The sequence below is a fragment of the Piliocolobus tephrosceles genome, chromosome 19, assembly GCF_002776525.5.
Source record: "Piliocolobus tephrosceles isolate RC106 chromosome 19, ASM277652v3, whole genome shotgun sequence".
In the NCBI taxonomy this organism is placed as follows: Eukaryota; Metazoa; Chordata; class Mammalia; order Primates; family Cercopithecidae; genus Piliocolobus; species Piliocolobus tephrosceles.
The window spans coordinates 7,844,813-7,861,744 of NC_045452.1; the positions used below are offsets into that span (position 1 = coordinate 7,844,813).

Below are 16,932 nucleotides of genomic sequence, written 5' to 3' on the forward strand. Positions count from 1 at the left end.
CAGCTGCAGCTGGTGCTCCCTGGAGCAGCAGGCAGCAGCCTGGTACCCCTGCAAACAGACGGTCCTTTCCCAGCCACACTGAACTCAGGGAAGGAAAAGAGGGATGTGCCCACGTTACATACATACATACACACACACACACACACACACAGTCTTAACCCTTACCTTTGCCACAAAAAATGCTGCCATTTAATTACTCAGAACTTAGTGTTTTTTGGCTATTTTATTTTTAGTCCTTGGAAGCTTGTTTCAAGAAAAAGATAACCATATCATAAACATCAGATATCAGTTCACAGATATGAAATTATTAACCATACAACTTTCAAATGGAATCTCAAGTACTTCCAGTAAACATTCAGTTAAGATTTTGACAAGTATTTTCATCCTGCAATCTGTCTCATACTGTCAAAAAAATGCCTGACTGTACCACACAAGTCCAGGAACACACAAATGATTGTCATTCCCTTTCACAGAGCCACCACTGAAAAGCACAGTTGCTTTTACCCCCAGACATCTTGTAAACTCCTATTTAGGGACACTCGCTCAAGAGGAACCAGCCGCACAGCCCACTTGTAGTCAAAGGCAGCGCAGGTTGGTCCTGCTGTCACTGAATTCTCAGGGCTCAGCCCCCAGGGCTTTTATAAAGGGGTCTCAAAAGCCCAAACTCCCTTCCGTATTATTAAGGCTTGCCCCCATTGTGGGTCCAAAGAAGACACCCCTAGATTTGAGTAGAGTTCTAACAGAATCAACCAGGCGGTCTCCGTGTGCTGTTGCTTCCCTGCAGGAATGATCTGGACCTCCCAGCAGGACCGCACTGGAGAAAGCTACCTGCGACGTGGGCATGGAGTCTGCCTGCTCACAGATCCGGCTCCTCACTGTGCAGTCACACCGCCTACCACCCACCTGGTGTCGGGGTTGAACACACACTCTGGGCTAGTGGACGATCAGGTTCTAGAAAAAATGCCAACCTGGAATCTTAGGGCACCAGTTCAAGCTGGGACGGAACAGTAGCAGGAGATACGCAATACCTCAGGCTCAGTGTGGCAGAGAGGGAGCCAAGCCCATCCCGGCCCCAACACCACCGATGAAATACAGTTCCTTATCAAGCGCTCTAGCTCTCCTGACCTAAAGAACCCCTGCCCGCAAACACATCCCAATCTGCAGAAGGAGTAACAAAAACTCAAATATCATTATGTTCCTAAAAAAGGGAATGTTTTCAAGAAAAATAAAATAGAGGGGCCTTTTCGATTATAAAAGGCAGAACTTCCTTTGCTGGTTTTCTCCTTCCCAGTCACCTCCTGGGCGCAGCTCAGAGCAAGTTCACCCCGTGCTTCAGCAACTTCTGCTTGGCTTTGCCAGAGAGGTTGAAGGCGCCATCCTGAGGGTTTGGGAAGCCAGAGCTCCGTGCTGCAGGTGCCAGCTGCTGGAAATACGTCTCCTGGATGGGGTTGCAACAGGCGTACACGGCCGTGGAGGCGTTTCTGTTGGAAGAAGAAAGGACAATGGTCCGATGCTGCTGGTGCTAATAGACCACACAGAGACCTCAGTAGTAAGGTTCTTGTCACAGAGGACCCAGGACACCCAATGTGGCATGTGCAGCTGTCATGGAACGGGATTCTATTTATTCAGCTGAGTTTCAGGCTTCAGTGCCAATACCATCTTTCCTTCCTTTCAGCTCACTAGATGCTGGAAGAGTCCGTGGTGGGACCATCCACGGTGGCAGCAGCCACAGAGACGCGAGTCATAAGTGCTGCATAAAGGAACTGTGGAGTGCTGGCTTTTGATATACTGGCAGCTATGCAATGTGCTCTGCATAGTCTCTGCTTTGCCCCTCACATAAGCTCTGCAGCGGTGGTATAGTCCCATTTCACAGACAAGGACCCTGAGGCTCAAAGTGAGTAGCTGGGGCTGCCCTGCCTCTATGACAAGGCAATGGCAGTGTCTGAGAAAGGAGTCTAGTCTGCTCTCCACACTGGGGGCAGCTGGATAGACTGAGGGGGAGTGAAGGACAGGAGTGGGATGTGACACGAAGTGACAGGAAGCCTGTGGACACAGAGGGAGGGATAAAAGCACCACACAGAGGCAGAGCCACCTGGGAGGAGCCAACTCCAGGCCAAGGTAAACCCCCTGGTTTCTGGATCCTGCCTCTCCAACTATCCTATGGGCCTCAGTTTCCCCCCAAGTCTAGTGAAAAAGGGTGGAGTCAGGGACTGCTAAGGCTCCCCTCACTCAATTCTCTCCTTCCTTGTAAGAAGGGAGAAAAATCCCACCCTATTCCAAGCTTCAGTGTCTCTAGTGGGTGCACCCACTGGCCCAGGAGGAAAATCTCTTCTTATAGCCCTGTGGGAGGGCTCCGAGGCCAGGTGGTAATGAGCATGGATCTAGAGTCACACACACTCAGGTGCTAATCCCAGCCCTGTTACTTCCTAGGGTGTGTCCTGGGCTGCTATTCAACATTTCTGAGTCCCAGCTTTTTCATCTGTACAGTGGATATTGCAACAGTATGTGCCCTCAGTGAAGTTGTGTGTGTGTGTGTTTTTTTTTAAGAATGAGATTAAGTGAGTGCTTAACACATGGTGAGTGGTTAAGAAATGGTAGCTATTGTTTCTATTACTATTATTAAAATAATCTCTCAACAAATGCCTTGAGCTATGTATCTCAACACTAAACCCCTCTCAGCTCCAAGAAAGGTGACATACTGCAGGGCCACAAGGTTGCTGGTGGAGCAGATGCTGACATTTTACTTGTTTCCACCTCCCACAAAACAGACACACACCCCCCAACACAGCCAGTTCCCAAACCAGTGACTGTAGATGCAAGTCGCCTCTGGGTTGCCAGCCTGGGGCAGCTGTGAATTAAAGCCAGAGAAGACACATTTCTGACAGAAAGATCTATTGAAATATTGGCTGGAAACAGTGTGAGGCAGCAGAACACCTGGCACTCAAGTGTGGCGGGTGACAGGGCATCGGAACCATCCTAATCACCCACCTGGCTCTCTGTCAGTCCACCACCCACGCCCCTTGCACTGGACCACACTGCCAAGACACTGAAACCTGTGTGGAAAGGTCATACATGTGCTTGAACAGTTGGAGAAAATGCTTCAAATCCTGGCCCTGCCACTTAAGAAGAATACAACCCTGAGCAAGCTGCTTATCCTTCAATTTTTTCATCTGTAAAATGAGAATTTAAAAAATGCCCTTGAAGCTGGGCGCAGTGGCTCACACCTGTAATCTCAGCACTTTGGAAGGGCGAGGTGGGTGGATCACGAGTTCAAAAGATCAAGACTATCCTGGCCAACATGGTGAAACCCTATCTCTACTAAAAATACAAAAATTAGCTGGGCATGGTGGCAGGCGCCTGTAGTCCCAGCTACTCAGGAGGCTGAGGCAGGAGAATGGTCTGAAACCGGGAAGCAGAGGTTGCAATGAGCCGAGATTGAGCCGCTGCACTCCAGCCTGGCGACAGAGTGAGACTGTCTCAAAATAAATAAATAAAAAATAATGCCCTTGACCATATGGTTCCAAGGGCTACGTGGACTAATATACACATTGCCAGCACTGCCCTTGACCTGCTACCTTGCTTTATTTTCTGTTACCAGTTGTCAACCGAATTCTCAGGTCCCAGCCTCCCAGGGCTTTTATAAAGTGATGTCTAAAGCCCAAACTCCCTTTCCAGTTTCATAAGAGAAGCATGTAGAAAGAAAAAACCAAATTTGGTTGGTTAAATACTATAAATTACAATAATCATCAATAGATCTATATTTCTCCTGGCATGGAGATGTTCAAGCTATGCCATAATGTGAAAAAAGACAACTGTAAAATTATACATTAGTAGGATCCTATTTTCTAGAAGACTTAAAATAATTAAAAATACAATTAATCTATATGTACAAAAAATAAAAACCAAAAACCAATAAAACCTGGAGCAATATATGCCAAACTGTAAAATGTGGTTATTTCTTGGTGTGTGATGGGGTGAAGTGAGAGGAAAATGTTTTACTTGATAGATTTCCAAGCATTCTGCATGACTGTATAATCAGCATGTATTACTTTTTTTTTTTTTTTTTGAGATGCAGTCTCACTCTGTCGCCCAGGCTGGAGTGCAATGGTGTTATCTTGGCTCACCGTAACCTCTGCCCCCCGGGTTCAAGTGATTGCTCCCGCCTCAGCTTCCTGAGTAGCTGGGATTACAGGCACCCACCACCCTGCCCAGCTAATTTTTTGTATTTTTAGTAGAGATAGGGTTTCACCAGGTTGACCAGGTTGGTCTTGAACCCTGACCTCAAGTGATCCGCCTGCCTCCCAAAGTGCTGAGATTACAGGTGTGAGCCACTGTGCCCGGCCATATGACTTTCTAATTAGAAAGACAACAATATTTCAACACTGTTTCTGGCAAGGAGACGGAGCCGCCATCCCTACTAATGGATGTAGCTCCATGATGGTGAGGACCTCAGGTTCCTTCACTGCTGGACCCCAAGCGTCTAAAGTAGGAAGGGAAGCAGAAAGTCCATGGCACGTGACCGCACAACAGTGGATAATGGCGGCAATAGGAACAAAGGAAGGCCTTAAGGAGAGTAACTAGAAAGTTCTTCATCTACTTAGGAATAAGGCGCTGCCTGGGCCCCACAGGTGGTTCCCGTGAGGAGGACCATGGAGAGTAGTGGGGGATTGACTCAGGGAGGCTCACCTGACGGTCATTTCATAAAGTGCAGGCAGCTGGGCAAACTCGCTATGCATCAGGCTGACGGCCTGGAGGAAGCGGCGATCCTGCTGGGTGGCCACCTGCGGCAGGTTTGCTTCCAGAAGAGGACACAGAGTTGTGAAGAGCAGACAGTTACCCTCCGCCCTCCCGTCCCCTGAAGCCTGGTACTGAACACGGGGACTGAGCACGGCTCAAGGCGATGAGTGTGGCTGCCCGGGGCAGAGACAAAGGCCTGGGGCGTTGGGCTTCTGCTGCTGCCGCCATGCGATGCAGCACCCGGTTTCTGTGTGCAGATCTCAACATTCTGAGACAAACCTATCACAGTTATATGAACATGAACTTCTCTCAAAACACTAGGAAACACCAAAAACAGACACATGAGCAGAGAAGCGTCTGCCCAGCGAACGCCACACTCAGTGGGAGTGGGCTCCCGGTGAGGAGAGAGCCCTGAATGCAGGTCCGACAACTCTGTGCACAGCCGTGTCATCACGATGCTGGGGCTCGAGTTCTCACCTCCACCCGCCTCTAGAATCTGGCATCCCCATCGCCCCAGGTCCCTTGCCTGGTTCTTACCCATCAGCAAGCTCTGAATGCGGTCGTAATGTGTGAAGTTGTAGGTGCTGCTCGTGGAGGCTGTCTCACCCCTGGGCAGCGTCTCTTTTAGGTGGACTTCCAGCCCATTCAGCGACGCCAGGCTGCTGTGGTACTGCAAACGGGGAGAGGGTCATGGGCTTGTAGGGCTGACCTCAGCAAGCCTTCTGAGGGTTAGTTAACCACAGACTTAGTTAAAAAATAATCCTCCAGCCAGGTATGGTGGCTCACACCTGTAATCCCAGTGCTTTGCGAGACCGAAGCGGGAGGATCACTTGAGCCAGGAGTTCAAGGCTGCAGTGAGCCGAGACTGTACCACCGCACTCCAGCCTGGGTGACAGAGTGAGACTCTGTCTCAAAAAACAAAAAACAAAACAAAACAAAAAAAATCATTCATGGAGTATCTTACTGCCTACTTGATCCAGCAAAATGGACTCTCACTAAACATTTTTCTTTCACCCTTATGTTCTAATGTTTTTTAAATTAATGATTATATTGTAGGAGACTGAGAAAAGAGATGAGTAAAAAAATAAACTAATAAGAAAAATTGCTCATCTTTTCACCATCCAGTAATAGCCACTGTTACCACTGTGGTGTATCTATTTTAACCATCGCTTTCCTACCCAGGCTGCATGATTTTACCATACAAACAGCCTGGGACCAGCCAGTGTTTCTCACTGGCCCCTGGTAGAGAAGTCCCTCACCGGACGTAACAAGGTAACTTCTCTCTGCAACATCTAGCACGGATAGCCTAGTCCTGGCTTTCTTGGAAGGACTAAGTGTCAGTCAAACAGCTTTCTGCACTTGATGGTTCAGAGGAGGTACACAGTTGAGGATGACTGTCAAGGAGGTGGGTTCAAGTACCTGTATTTTTACAAACCTCCAAGGAGATGAAGTTTAAGTACAATTGAAAACACTGGACTATACTGTTTTGTGTAACTCTTTTTCTGTAAAGTAAAAACAAGATCAAATCATAAATAATGACTGATAGTTTTTTAACCTAACAACAAAGCACAAACTGCTTTTCTCATCTTTAAATATTCTATCATATAATTCTTCAATGGCTGTGCGGCGTTCTTCAAGCTCCACTGAGGGCTTGACTCAGTACGCCAGGCCCATCGTAATGGGCTTGGTCTGAAACGGGGTTTCCTGGGCCTGCTTCAGCCACAAGAAAGAAGGCGACTGTCCGCCAGCATTTGCAGTTCCCAGGTAAAAAACATCCCAAGTTCAGTCTCTTTTTAGTCAAATGACCAGGAGCAAGTTACCAAATTTTCTGTGCCTCATTTTTCTATTCAGCTGCAAAATGGGAACAGTACAGGACTGCCAAGTGACTTAAATGAAATGACACATCCAAAAGTCCTTCATAAACTCTAAAGTGCTATCCTGAGGCAGGGCCTTTTTACAGAGTCAAGCAAATGAAAATAATCATACAAAAGAAAAGTATCTCTTTAGAGATCAGAGATGATTTGTGGACTATTTCTCAACAGCTATGTAAGAAAAAAAGTGCACATAAAAAGTATAGAGATGCAAACAGAATGCTTCTGAAGAAAATGTCATGAAGCTTACATGTTATTTTGGGGTGTTAAATCAGTTTTCCTGTACGAATGTCTCAGAAATGATATTTCAAGTCCATAGGTGTGACATACAAAGTTATTTTCTACTATGCGCTCAGTTTTGTATCCTCAATGCTTAGTAGAGTGCCTGACTCCTAGTAGGTGCTCAGTAAATGAATCCACTAAATGAATGACTAAATGAACACATCTAATGCCAAGCACTGCCATCTTATGAGCTATTTGGTTTAAATCAAGGGTGTAGAGTTATGTAAAAAGATAAGTACTCAGGAAAGACAACCATAATGTCTCATGTTCAGATCACTGAGAGAGCCTGACCAACACTGAGTTTAACACAGAGCCTCTTATTTGAACAGATGTGTGTGTGTGTGCATGCACCGACATGCATGGGCACACACAAGCATTCACCATGAAGTCAAACCACAGCCTCACCAAAAGTTTTTGGACCTCGAGAATCTGTTAACAGTCATCCCTTCTATGCTGAGCTGGTATCCAGAGGAAGAAACAATACGAACAGAGAGTGAGCCATGCCGAAAAATGTTTCCCCACAGGCACTGAGCTCTGCTTCCAGAATCTTCTGCCTCACTTGCACTCAAGATAGGATCACTTAGTAATAAACGCACAGTTAATCACAAGATGCTATGTCAGATGACATGTGGATAATTTTTTACTGATAGCCAAGTGCTTTCACATATACCAGGGGTCGGCAAACTCCAGCCTATAAACTAAATCCAGCCTGTTGCCTGTTTTTGTACAGCCTGAGACTTAATGGTTTTTATATTTTTTACATGGTTGGGGAAAAAAGTCAAAATAATAATATTGCAACATGTACAAATTATATGAGGTTCCAATGCCATGTCCATAAATAATTACCAGAATACAGCCATACCATTTATATACTGTGTATGGCTGTTTTTGTACTACAACAGCAGAGCTGAAAAGCTGTGCAAAGCTGAAAATATTTGCTTTCTGGTCCTTTACATAAAACGTTTGCCAGCCCCCGATATATACTGCTATATAATGTGATCCTCACAACGGCCCTAGGCGAAGCAGAGCTGAGGCTAATTCCTGGGTCCTCTGACTTCTACTGCACACAAAAGCAAGTGGCACAAATGTCAGCGTGTGACACAGCATGTAGGAGTAATATGTGGAACACACGTTCCCTTAGAGGTACCGGTTTCCTATTTGGGGGAAGGTGTTTTCTCTTTTTCTTTTTTCTTTTTTTTTTTTTTGAGGCAGAGTCTCGCTCTGTCGCCCAGGCTGGAGTGCAGTGGCCGGATCTCAGCTCACTGCAAACTCCGCCTCCCGGGTTCACACCATTCTCCTGCCTCAGCCTCCCGAGTAGCTGGGACTACAGGCGCTCGCCACCTCGTCCGGCTAGTTTTTTGTATTTTTTAGTAGAGACGGGGTTTCACTGTGTTAGCCAGGATGGTTTCGATCTCCTGACCTCGTGATCCGCCCGTCTCGGCCTCCCAAAGTGCTGGGATTACAGGCTTGAGCCACTGCACCCGGCCGAGGTGTTTTTTCATAAAATGTTTTATGGCAACACTCTCACAGTAACGTCAAGCCTCATCTACTGTACAGACAAGCTCAATGTCCTATTGTAGTAATAAATAATTAATCTGATCACTGTGTTTGAAGGTCAGAGATTATCTTGGGTTTTGAGTAATGGACTATCATCGGCTCTATGCTGCCCCCTGGTGTGAGCCTATTCAGCTCCCTCTGAAGGAATTCCAGCCCCAAAACCAACTCTCCTGGCTGCTCCACCCACAGCTCCTTCCACCATCCCAAGCCCTGCCCCTCACCCCACCCCTACTCCCTGTGGAAGTTGATCCAGCCAAAGACAAGACAGCCAAATGATACGAGGGCAGCTAGGGAGTATGTAACATCATTAAGGAGCCCTTGCAAAAGAGGTGTGCTCAACATAACTGGGGGTATTTGGTTTTTCTAGACAGTAGCAGAGGGGCTACAGGGAAATCAGGTAAAGTATTTTCAAGGCTAGTCTGGAAAGGCAATCAAACACCTCTCTCAATTATAAAACAGAAATCCTCTGGGTGTGATTAACAAACCCACTCTCAAACCAGTGGGCTGATCAAAGTTAGTCACTCCATACTAGAAAAGATTAGCTTTTCAGGGCTGGGCGCAATCATGCCTGTAATCCCAGCACTTTGGGAGGCCAAGGCGGGCAAATTACCTGAGGTCAGGAGTTCGAGACCAGCCTGACCAACCTGCAGAAACCTCGTCTCTACTAAAAATACAAAATTAGCTGGGCCTGGTGGCGCATGCCTGTAATCCCAGCTACTCGGGAGGCTGAGGTAGAAGAATCGCTTGAACCCGGGAGGCGGAGGTTGCAGTGAGCTGAGATCATGCCATTGCACTCCAGCCTGGGCAACAAGAGCGAAACTCCATCTCAAAAAAAAAAAAGAAAAGATTAGCTTTTTTTCTTCCATAAAACTGCAGTCTATTTCCTGGGGCCTAGCCAGCACCAAACCCTGCTTTCCACGGAAGCCCATGGAGGCTGATGTCGTAACAGCATGGACAGACTTTGACAAACTGGGGGATAAGGCCATAGAGCACGAGCCACAGAAGGCAGGACACTGACCCTCTTTCTTCAGCTTCCCAGCTATCACAGCAAGGGCAGGGCAGTGGGGGGACAGAGAGGCTGGGGCAGGGAACCAGAAACCAGCAAGAACTCTGGACCTGCCACTTGCATGAGGTCTTTTCATCTCAATGAGGCTGTTTTCTTACTGGCAAAGGGGAGTTACAATGCCTACCTCCCAGAACTGTTCTAAGGCTTGGCTAAAATAAGAGATGCAAAGTATTTCACATATAGTTGGTGCAGAATACATCTCCTCAAAGAGCAGCCTGTGCTATTTTTTCCTTTTTGTGGGGAAGGTAAAAAGAAAGGTATTATATCCATTTTATTGCATTCAAACACTGGGCCCTTCCAAATGACATTTCTAAGGCTCAACACTGTGCAGAAGAGACCATGAAAACCAAGGCATCGGCAGGGAGATGAGGCGTGTATCACTGCAGCCAGAACTCCCTGCACTGTTATAAGAAGGAGGTGAATAGTCACTCATAGCTATGGTGAATGGGGATACAGGAAGCAAATGAGCTGTAACTCAGTGATCCAGTGTCTGTGGAAAGGGGACAGAGAAGCCTGACGGCTCCAGAGAGCACTCTCTTGCTAGGAGTACTGTGCAAGGAAGCTGCTGTGCAGTCTTATCTCTTCTTCTGTGTTCCAAGGTGACTAGCTCATTTATGGAGGGTCACAAGCCCTGCATGCTACTAAGATCAGCTTAGAATAATATACGTTTTAAGAATAAAAATAAGGAAAGCCCCAAGACACCATTTGCCCTCCAGCAATTTCAACCTGCTGTTCTTGTTGCTACCACTTTCCTTGCCTACTAAAGCAAGGCTGTTACTATAGCAACCGAATCTCCAGCGTGGGCCCCGGGGAAGGTCAGTTTACCACTCTAAGCCTCTAAGCGAGGAAGGGGCTGGAATAGTTTAAGAGTCCTCCAGAGCCAGTTAGGATTTCAGATGCCCCAGCCTTCTAGGAGGGATCAGGTACGATGCTGGGGCTATGGAGGGAAACACAGGGTTTCCAGGGAACTTCCAACCCAGGCTGTGACACACTGCAGAGGAGTTTCCAGCCGACATGGAACCTAGAGCTGTCCATGCTAGGAAATGAGGCCATGAGCAGGGGTGGCAAACCAGTGACTGTGCATGTGTGCATGCAGCCTCTGCCTGCATTATCTCCCTGCATCTGGAACAGGAGGGTCTACCACCACCCCTGTATGACTGAGGAGTTAGCTGAGGTTCAGGGAGACAAAGGTCTGTGGGCCAGTTCACACAGCTAGAGGACAAGAGCCAGGATTCCATCTCAGGCCTTCCCTTCCTCAAGGCCTGCGCTCTGCAAAACTAGAAGCAGTGCAAGAAGAGAACACCTGTTGGATGCCAATGTGCCACCAGTGCTATGCTCACTCTTACCCCCAACAAAAACCCACAGAGGCAGGTGCTACCTCCATCTTCTGAACAAGAACGTTTTGCCCAGGGTCACACAACTGAGGGCTGAGCCTTTATCCCTTCCCTGGGTGTTGGCACAGTGCTGTGAGGGAAGCACAGGAGATCAGCAGAGGCCGCAGAGGGGCAGGGGAAGGTCTGAGGACACTCACCACTTCCTCTATGGCTGCGCTGTCTCCCAGCAGCGGCTCCTCGGCCAGCAGGGACAGCACCAGCCCTTTGACGCAGTGAGTATACAGGTTCATCCTCACGAGCTCCACGCAGGACTCTGCTGGTGTCAGCCTGGAGTTGATTCCATCTGCAGAGGGGCCAGCACCCTGACAGTTTGCTGAGCCTGAACTGCATTCCGGACCGGGGGCTGCGTGGCTTCCACAGAACCCATCAACATCTTGATCCAGGCCTTGTTCTCCTGTGGAAAGCTTGTTTCCTCTCTGTCCTGGATCGAAATGAGGCAATGACAAGGGCCTGCGGGTCCTTCTGGGGAGAGGGTCTGCTCTGGGAACGGGGGCTTGGCTGCTATAGCCAGGACGGTCTTCGAGCTGCTCTTGGGCTCCAGGCTGGGTGAGCATCTCAGGAGCGGAGGGAGAGTGCAGGCTGCTGATGGCTGTGTCCTCAGGAGGCGTGGGTTCCAGGCTGCTGGAGGCGCTGAGAGATGCCTTGCAGTAAGGAGCCCTGCCATCTGGGACAGGCACATGTAGGGAGGTAAAATGACCTGAGGACGTGCCTACTTCCTGAGCCTCTGGAATGTGGATTTCAGACAAGTCAAGTTCCTCTTGGAGAAAGACGAGTTCCTTCCCCAGGGAGCAGCTAAGGCCAAGAACCTCGTCCCTGGCAGTGCTGTGCAGTCCTGTGGGCCTGATGCTCTCCAGATCACGGCCAGGCAAGCATCCGTTCTCCTTCCTGCCATCTGGACAAGCTTTGTCAGGGGATCCGGGCTTTGGGGGGGTCCAGGCCATGGATTCCACATGGCCAGTGGCGTTTTCTTTCAGGGCAGATGTACTCCCACCCTTTGGATGGTGCTGGGCTGAACCATCCTGGAATCCTGCTGGAGATGCTGGAGACCTGGCAAATGAGAGATGTGAGGAAGGGGCATGTCGACAGATTGCAGAGCAAGTGCCCTTCCACAGTGAGGACTAAAGCACAGGCATCAAGGACAAGGTAGTGCCTGAGGCCACAGAGCCTAAGAGGCCACTGGAGTTAAATCACAGGAGTAAAAATACAGAAACATCTGGCCCTCCGGGCTTCACGTAGTGACACCAGGCTCACCTACTGAAAATGGCAGAGCCCACTGAATAAGACTGACCCACATTTGGAAGGTCTCCTATGCATCAGGCCCTATACTAGGTGCTGTATATATACTATTTCCAAGTGTCACGATGAACTCACGAAAGGGATACTATTGTGTCTGCCTTTCAGATGAAAAAAGTGAGGCTGAGGCAGGGAATGGACTTGCCCAAGGTCCCATAGCTGGTAAGAGATCTGGGATGTGAAAGCCAATATCATCTCACTATGCCACTCTGTTTCTTAACAAACTCAAGATCCAGATGCTCCCTTACAAGACAGGGCATGGGGGAGATGGAATTAAGGAAGCATGGGATGTATCAGAGGTTTGTTTTTTTAACAAATCATGCAATGGGGTCCCTCAGGTGTGGTGTAAGGATAACCCTCTGTGCACTCCCTTACCTTGTCATCTGTTCCACTGGGAACTCATGGAGACTAATGGCTTCCTCTTTGGTCACAAAAACAGGAATAATCTGGACATTCGGGGGCAATGATGCTCCTGGAATTGCAAAGCAACATGAACAGGGCTTTCCCCCAAGGCAGAGAGGGCAGGGGGCAATGACTGCACTGGCGTGATGCATCTAACCCACACACCAGCTCTGAGATGCATCCGACCCATGCACCAGCTCTGAGATGCATCTGACCCATACACCAGCTCTGAGATGCATCCAACGCACATACCAGCTCTGAGATGCATCCGACCCAGGCACCAGTTCTGAGATGCATCCGACCCACACACTGGCTCTGAGATGCATCCAACACACACACCAGCTCTGAGATGCATCCAACACACACACCAGCTCTGAGATGCATCCGACCCAGGCACCGGTTCTGAAAGGGGTGCTGTGAAGGCATTCCACAGCCCAGGACACAGGTTGCCAAACTGTAGCTCAAATTCCTGGGCCCAATAAGGAAAGAGTCCCTGCAGGCAACATGACTCCCAGCTTTGGAGAAGGAAGATGTTCAGAGGGAAAGGTTGAAAAGCACTTTTAAAATAAAATCTAAGCTAAGAAAGGGATCTGCTCCAACTTAGGCTTCAGAATAAATTGAAGTAACTCTCCTGAGGATGCCTCCACATCCTGCAAAAGGTCTTTCTGTCAGTCGCTGTTTATCTTTACCCTCTCCCAACCACAATCCCCTGGCACTTGACCGAGCAGTCTCACAATATGAAGTTAAGGAGGGTCTGAAAGCAGGAATTTGACAGGCATGCCTAAAATCATAGCTTTACTGTTAGGGTTCCGGTTCTGGTGGGTAACTCGATTCTTGAAGCCCTGTTACATCCATTTTCCTAATCTTATGAGCAGAGGAAACAAACATGCGGATGGCTCGGCCCATGACATAACTTGTACAGGGACAGGTAGCATAAAAGACCGCCGTTCTCAAGAGGCAACCATGTGCCTCAGTACTTACCATGTTCCTGCGGGGCACCCCCTCCCATACGGAGTCTCTGAAAACAAACACACACAGAAGTTGGCGCTGGGCACCACATTCTCCTCTTGACCTAACCATCAGGAATTTGCTGTGCCATCTGTTCATAAAACTTAGCCAGGCCCAGAAAGCTTGTCCCAACCACATGCTAAGAGCCAAGCAGATGGAACAGAAGCTCCCCCAAGCTGCTGGCCCCCACTATGGCTGGGATGAAGCAAGAACCTAGGCCCCCACAGGCTTCAAGGCAGCAGCTCCACCCAAACTCACGTCACACTCTATGTTCTGATTTTCTCAGACTCTCCCTTCTGGGAATAAAATCGAAGATTCGTGTTCTCTTTCACACCTCTGGGGAACTCATTCTAGAATACGGTCACATCTGCCACAGCCCCAATGTAGAATTCACATAAATTCCATTATAATAAAAATGTCAAAGTACTGTGACTCTCACTATTAAGGACGTGACCTAAACAAAATGCTATACCAGATCTCTCGTTTGTTCTGATTCACAATCAAGGCCTGAAACCTGATGATTTTCTCAAAAATGAAAACATCTCTCATCTCAATCTGAGGGTTCCAAAAGAACCCACCAAAACCAACCAAACCAAACCAGAACTGCTCTTCCAGCCAAAATGACTTTCAATCTTAGAATTATATGGTGTTCTTTCTTTTCTTGTGATTTTTTTAAAAATCATGCTTTAGATTACTAAGCCTAACCTCAGTTTACTCTAGACAAAGCGTTGAAACAAACAACAAAAAAGTACATACAATCCCTCACCCCCAAGCTAGTACTATTAATATTGGGTATTTTTTCCTTAAGCCTATGCATTTTTTATACTTTTGAGACCACAATATATAAAATTCCATATTTCTGCTTAAAACAGTAACATGCAATTCCTGCCATTAAAACATCTTTGGCCATTTTAAGCGGCTGATTAAAATTTTATGAAGGTTTAAGTGATATGAGTCAATTAATCATTTACCTACCTTAGACCAGTAATTAGTAAACTCTCTGTGTAAAAGACAACACAGTAAATATTTTTGGCTTTGCAGGGCATATGGGCTCTGTCCCACCTACTCAACTCTGCTATTATAGCTCAAAAGCAGCCAAAATAAAACTTCATCTGTAGGCAGGTGGCCCACAGGCCATAGTTTGCCAACTCCTACCTTAAGCATTCAAGTTGTGTCTGATTTTTCACTTTCATAAAGCTTGTCGTGATCAAGTTTTGAGTATAAATTGTTTTCAGCAGTTACATTATTTCCTTCAGATATATTCCTAGAAGTCAAATTATTAGGAAACAATAAAGGGCATCCTTAACGTTCTCATTATCAAAACGTTTCCCAGAAAGGTTGCTCAAATTGACACCTACAGCAACAGTGGATGAGGAGGCTGACTAGAGCCCCACCAGCATTTCACAGGCCTGCTCATCTAATAAGTGTAAAAAGAGAGTCTCATGATAACACTGGAAACCACAGCTTCATACACAAAAGAAAAAAAGGACTGGAAGGAAATACGCCAGATGCTGGCAGTGGTTATCCCCGTACAGTTCAATCATGGGCAATTTTATTCTCAATGAGCATGAATGACTTTTTTTTTCAATATAAAAACAATTAAATAAATATAAAATGGAAGTATTTTAGAAGAGTTTGTTTTCCTTATTTTTTTTATTTTTATTTTTTGAGACAGAGTCTCCCTCTTGCTACCCAGGCTGGAGTGCAGTGGTGCGATCTTGGCTTATCTCAACCTCCACCTGCCGGGTTCAAGCCATTCTCCTGCCTCAGCCTCCCGAGTACAGGATTACAGGTGTGCACCACCACACCCAGCTAACTTTTGTATTTTAAATAGAGACGAGGTTTCATCATGTTGGCCAGGCTAGTCTTGAACTCGTGACCTCAAGTGATCTTCCCGCCTCAGCCACCCAAAGTGCTGGGATTATAGGCGTGAGCCACTATGCCTGGCCCCCTAAATCTTTCTAAAGACACACCCTTTACAGTCTGTCTCTGAAAAGTCTTAACATCTCCCTGACATAAAGAGATACCAAATTCTAATGGAAAGTCGAATTCTCACAGATTTACTTGGTTTGAAGGAAAAAAAACTACCCAAGCCTAGCTTGTGGAAGAAAACATTTTCTTTCAGCCTCGCCAATGGCTTCATTATTGAGGAGGGCTCGGGGTCCTCACAAGCCCGAGAGAAACAACTGCTCTCTGCTCCTGATCCCTCCAGCCTCAGGCTCAGTGACCGGTGCTCTGGGGGATGCCATCCAGTCAGGTGGGTGCACTTTACAATACCTGCTCCTGAGGTGCTGTTCGGTGAAGCAGAACCTTGGCAGTGAGGGAGGGCGGGAGCTGAGTGCTGACAATCCTAGGAAGTCACACACAGAAAAATAACACCATGAGAAGAAATACACCAAAACACCGAATTTTAAAAGTGCCTAACAGCCTGTGTTGACGAGGATCTTGGGGACTTGGCTGGTGGGAGTTTCAACTGGTAAAACCCTTACAGAGGGCACTCTGGTAGTTCCTGCCAACATTTAAAATATCCAAACACTTTGACTCAGCTTGTACCAAGATGTATGCGTAAGAATATTCATTACACGGAGAATGGTAAAAACAATTAAAAAATGAGTAAACCACCAAAATGTTCATCAACAAGAGAGTAAAGCACAACACAGCCAGAATCCCAAAAAGTGTGCAGCCCTCATAAGAATGAGGTGGACCCATATGAACTAGTAAATAAATCCTCACTATATGCATTGAGAAACCATGTGATCCTATTTAAGGAGATAGCAAAAATAAACAAAATCAACATATGCAGACATGTACTGGTGGGCACAAACACACAGAAAGAGCAAGATGCCCACCAAACTGCCAATGATGAGGACAGGTTAAGAGTGAGGGAGAGGCTGGGCACAGTGGCTTACTCCTGTAATCACAGCACTTTGGGAGGCTGAGGTCGGAGAATAACTTAAGCTTAGGAGTTTGAGACCTCCACAAGCAACATAGTGAGATCCCATCTCTACAAAAAAAAAAAAAAAAAGTAAAAAAAATTAACCAGGTGTGGTAGCATGTGCTTGTTGTCCCAAGCTGAGGTGGGAGGATCACTTGAGTCCAAGAAGTCGAGGCTGTAGTAAGCTGTGTTTATGCCACTGCACTACAGCCTGGGCAACAGAGCAAAACTGTGTCTCAAAAACAAACAAACAAAAAAAAACAGTGAGGAAGAAAAAAGGGGGGTTTTAAATTGTGCTCTGTGTGTTCCTCTATTGATTGATTTGTTTACAGTGAAAATGTATTCACGTATTAGCTATATAATTTTTTTTTTTTTTTTTTTTTTTTG

The 16,932-nt window shown here is 47.0% G+C and overlaps 1 protein-coding gene across 2 annotated transcripts in view; it reads right to left on the minus strand.

Annotated features, from left to right (window-relative positions):
• Positions 1–343: 343 nt before the first annotated feature.
• HPS4 (HPS4 biogenesis of lysosomal organelles complex 3 subunit 2) overlaps positions 344–16,932 on the minus strand; it is a 30,531-nt gene continuing 13,942 nt past the window's right edge. For both annotated transcript variants that reach the window (XM_023190771.3, XM_023190770.3), the window contains exons 8-14: positions 15,888–15,960; positions 13,584–13,620; positions 12,576–12,672; positions 11,045–11,954; positions 5,275–5,407; positions 4,687–4,795; positions 344–1,481 (exon numbers count right to left, since the gene is read on the minus strand). In XM_023190771.3, the coding sequence (XP_023046539.1) occupies positions 1,310–1,481; positions 4,687–4,795; positions 5,275–5,407; positions 11,045–11,954; positions 12,576–12,672; positions 13,584–13,620; positions 15,888–15,960 (1,531 nt within the window). In that variant the 3' untranslated portion in view covers positions 344–1,309. The remainder of the gene's footprint in view (positions 1,482–4,686; positions 4,796–5,274; positions 5,408–11,044; positions 11,955–12,575; positions 12,673–13,583; positions 13,621–15,887; positions 15,961–16,932) is intronic.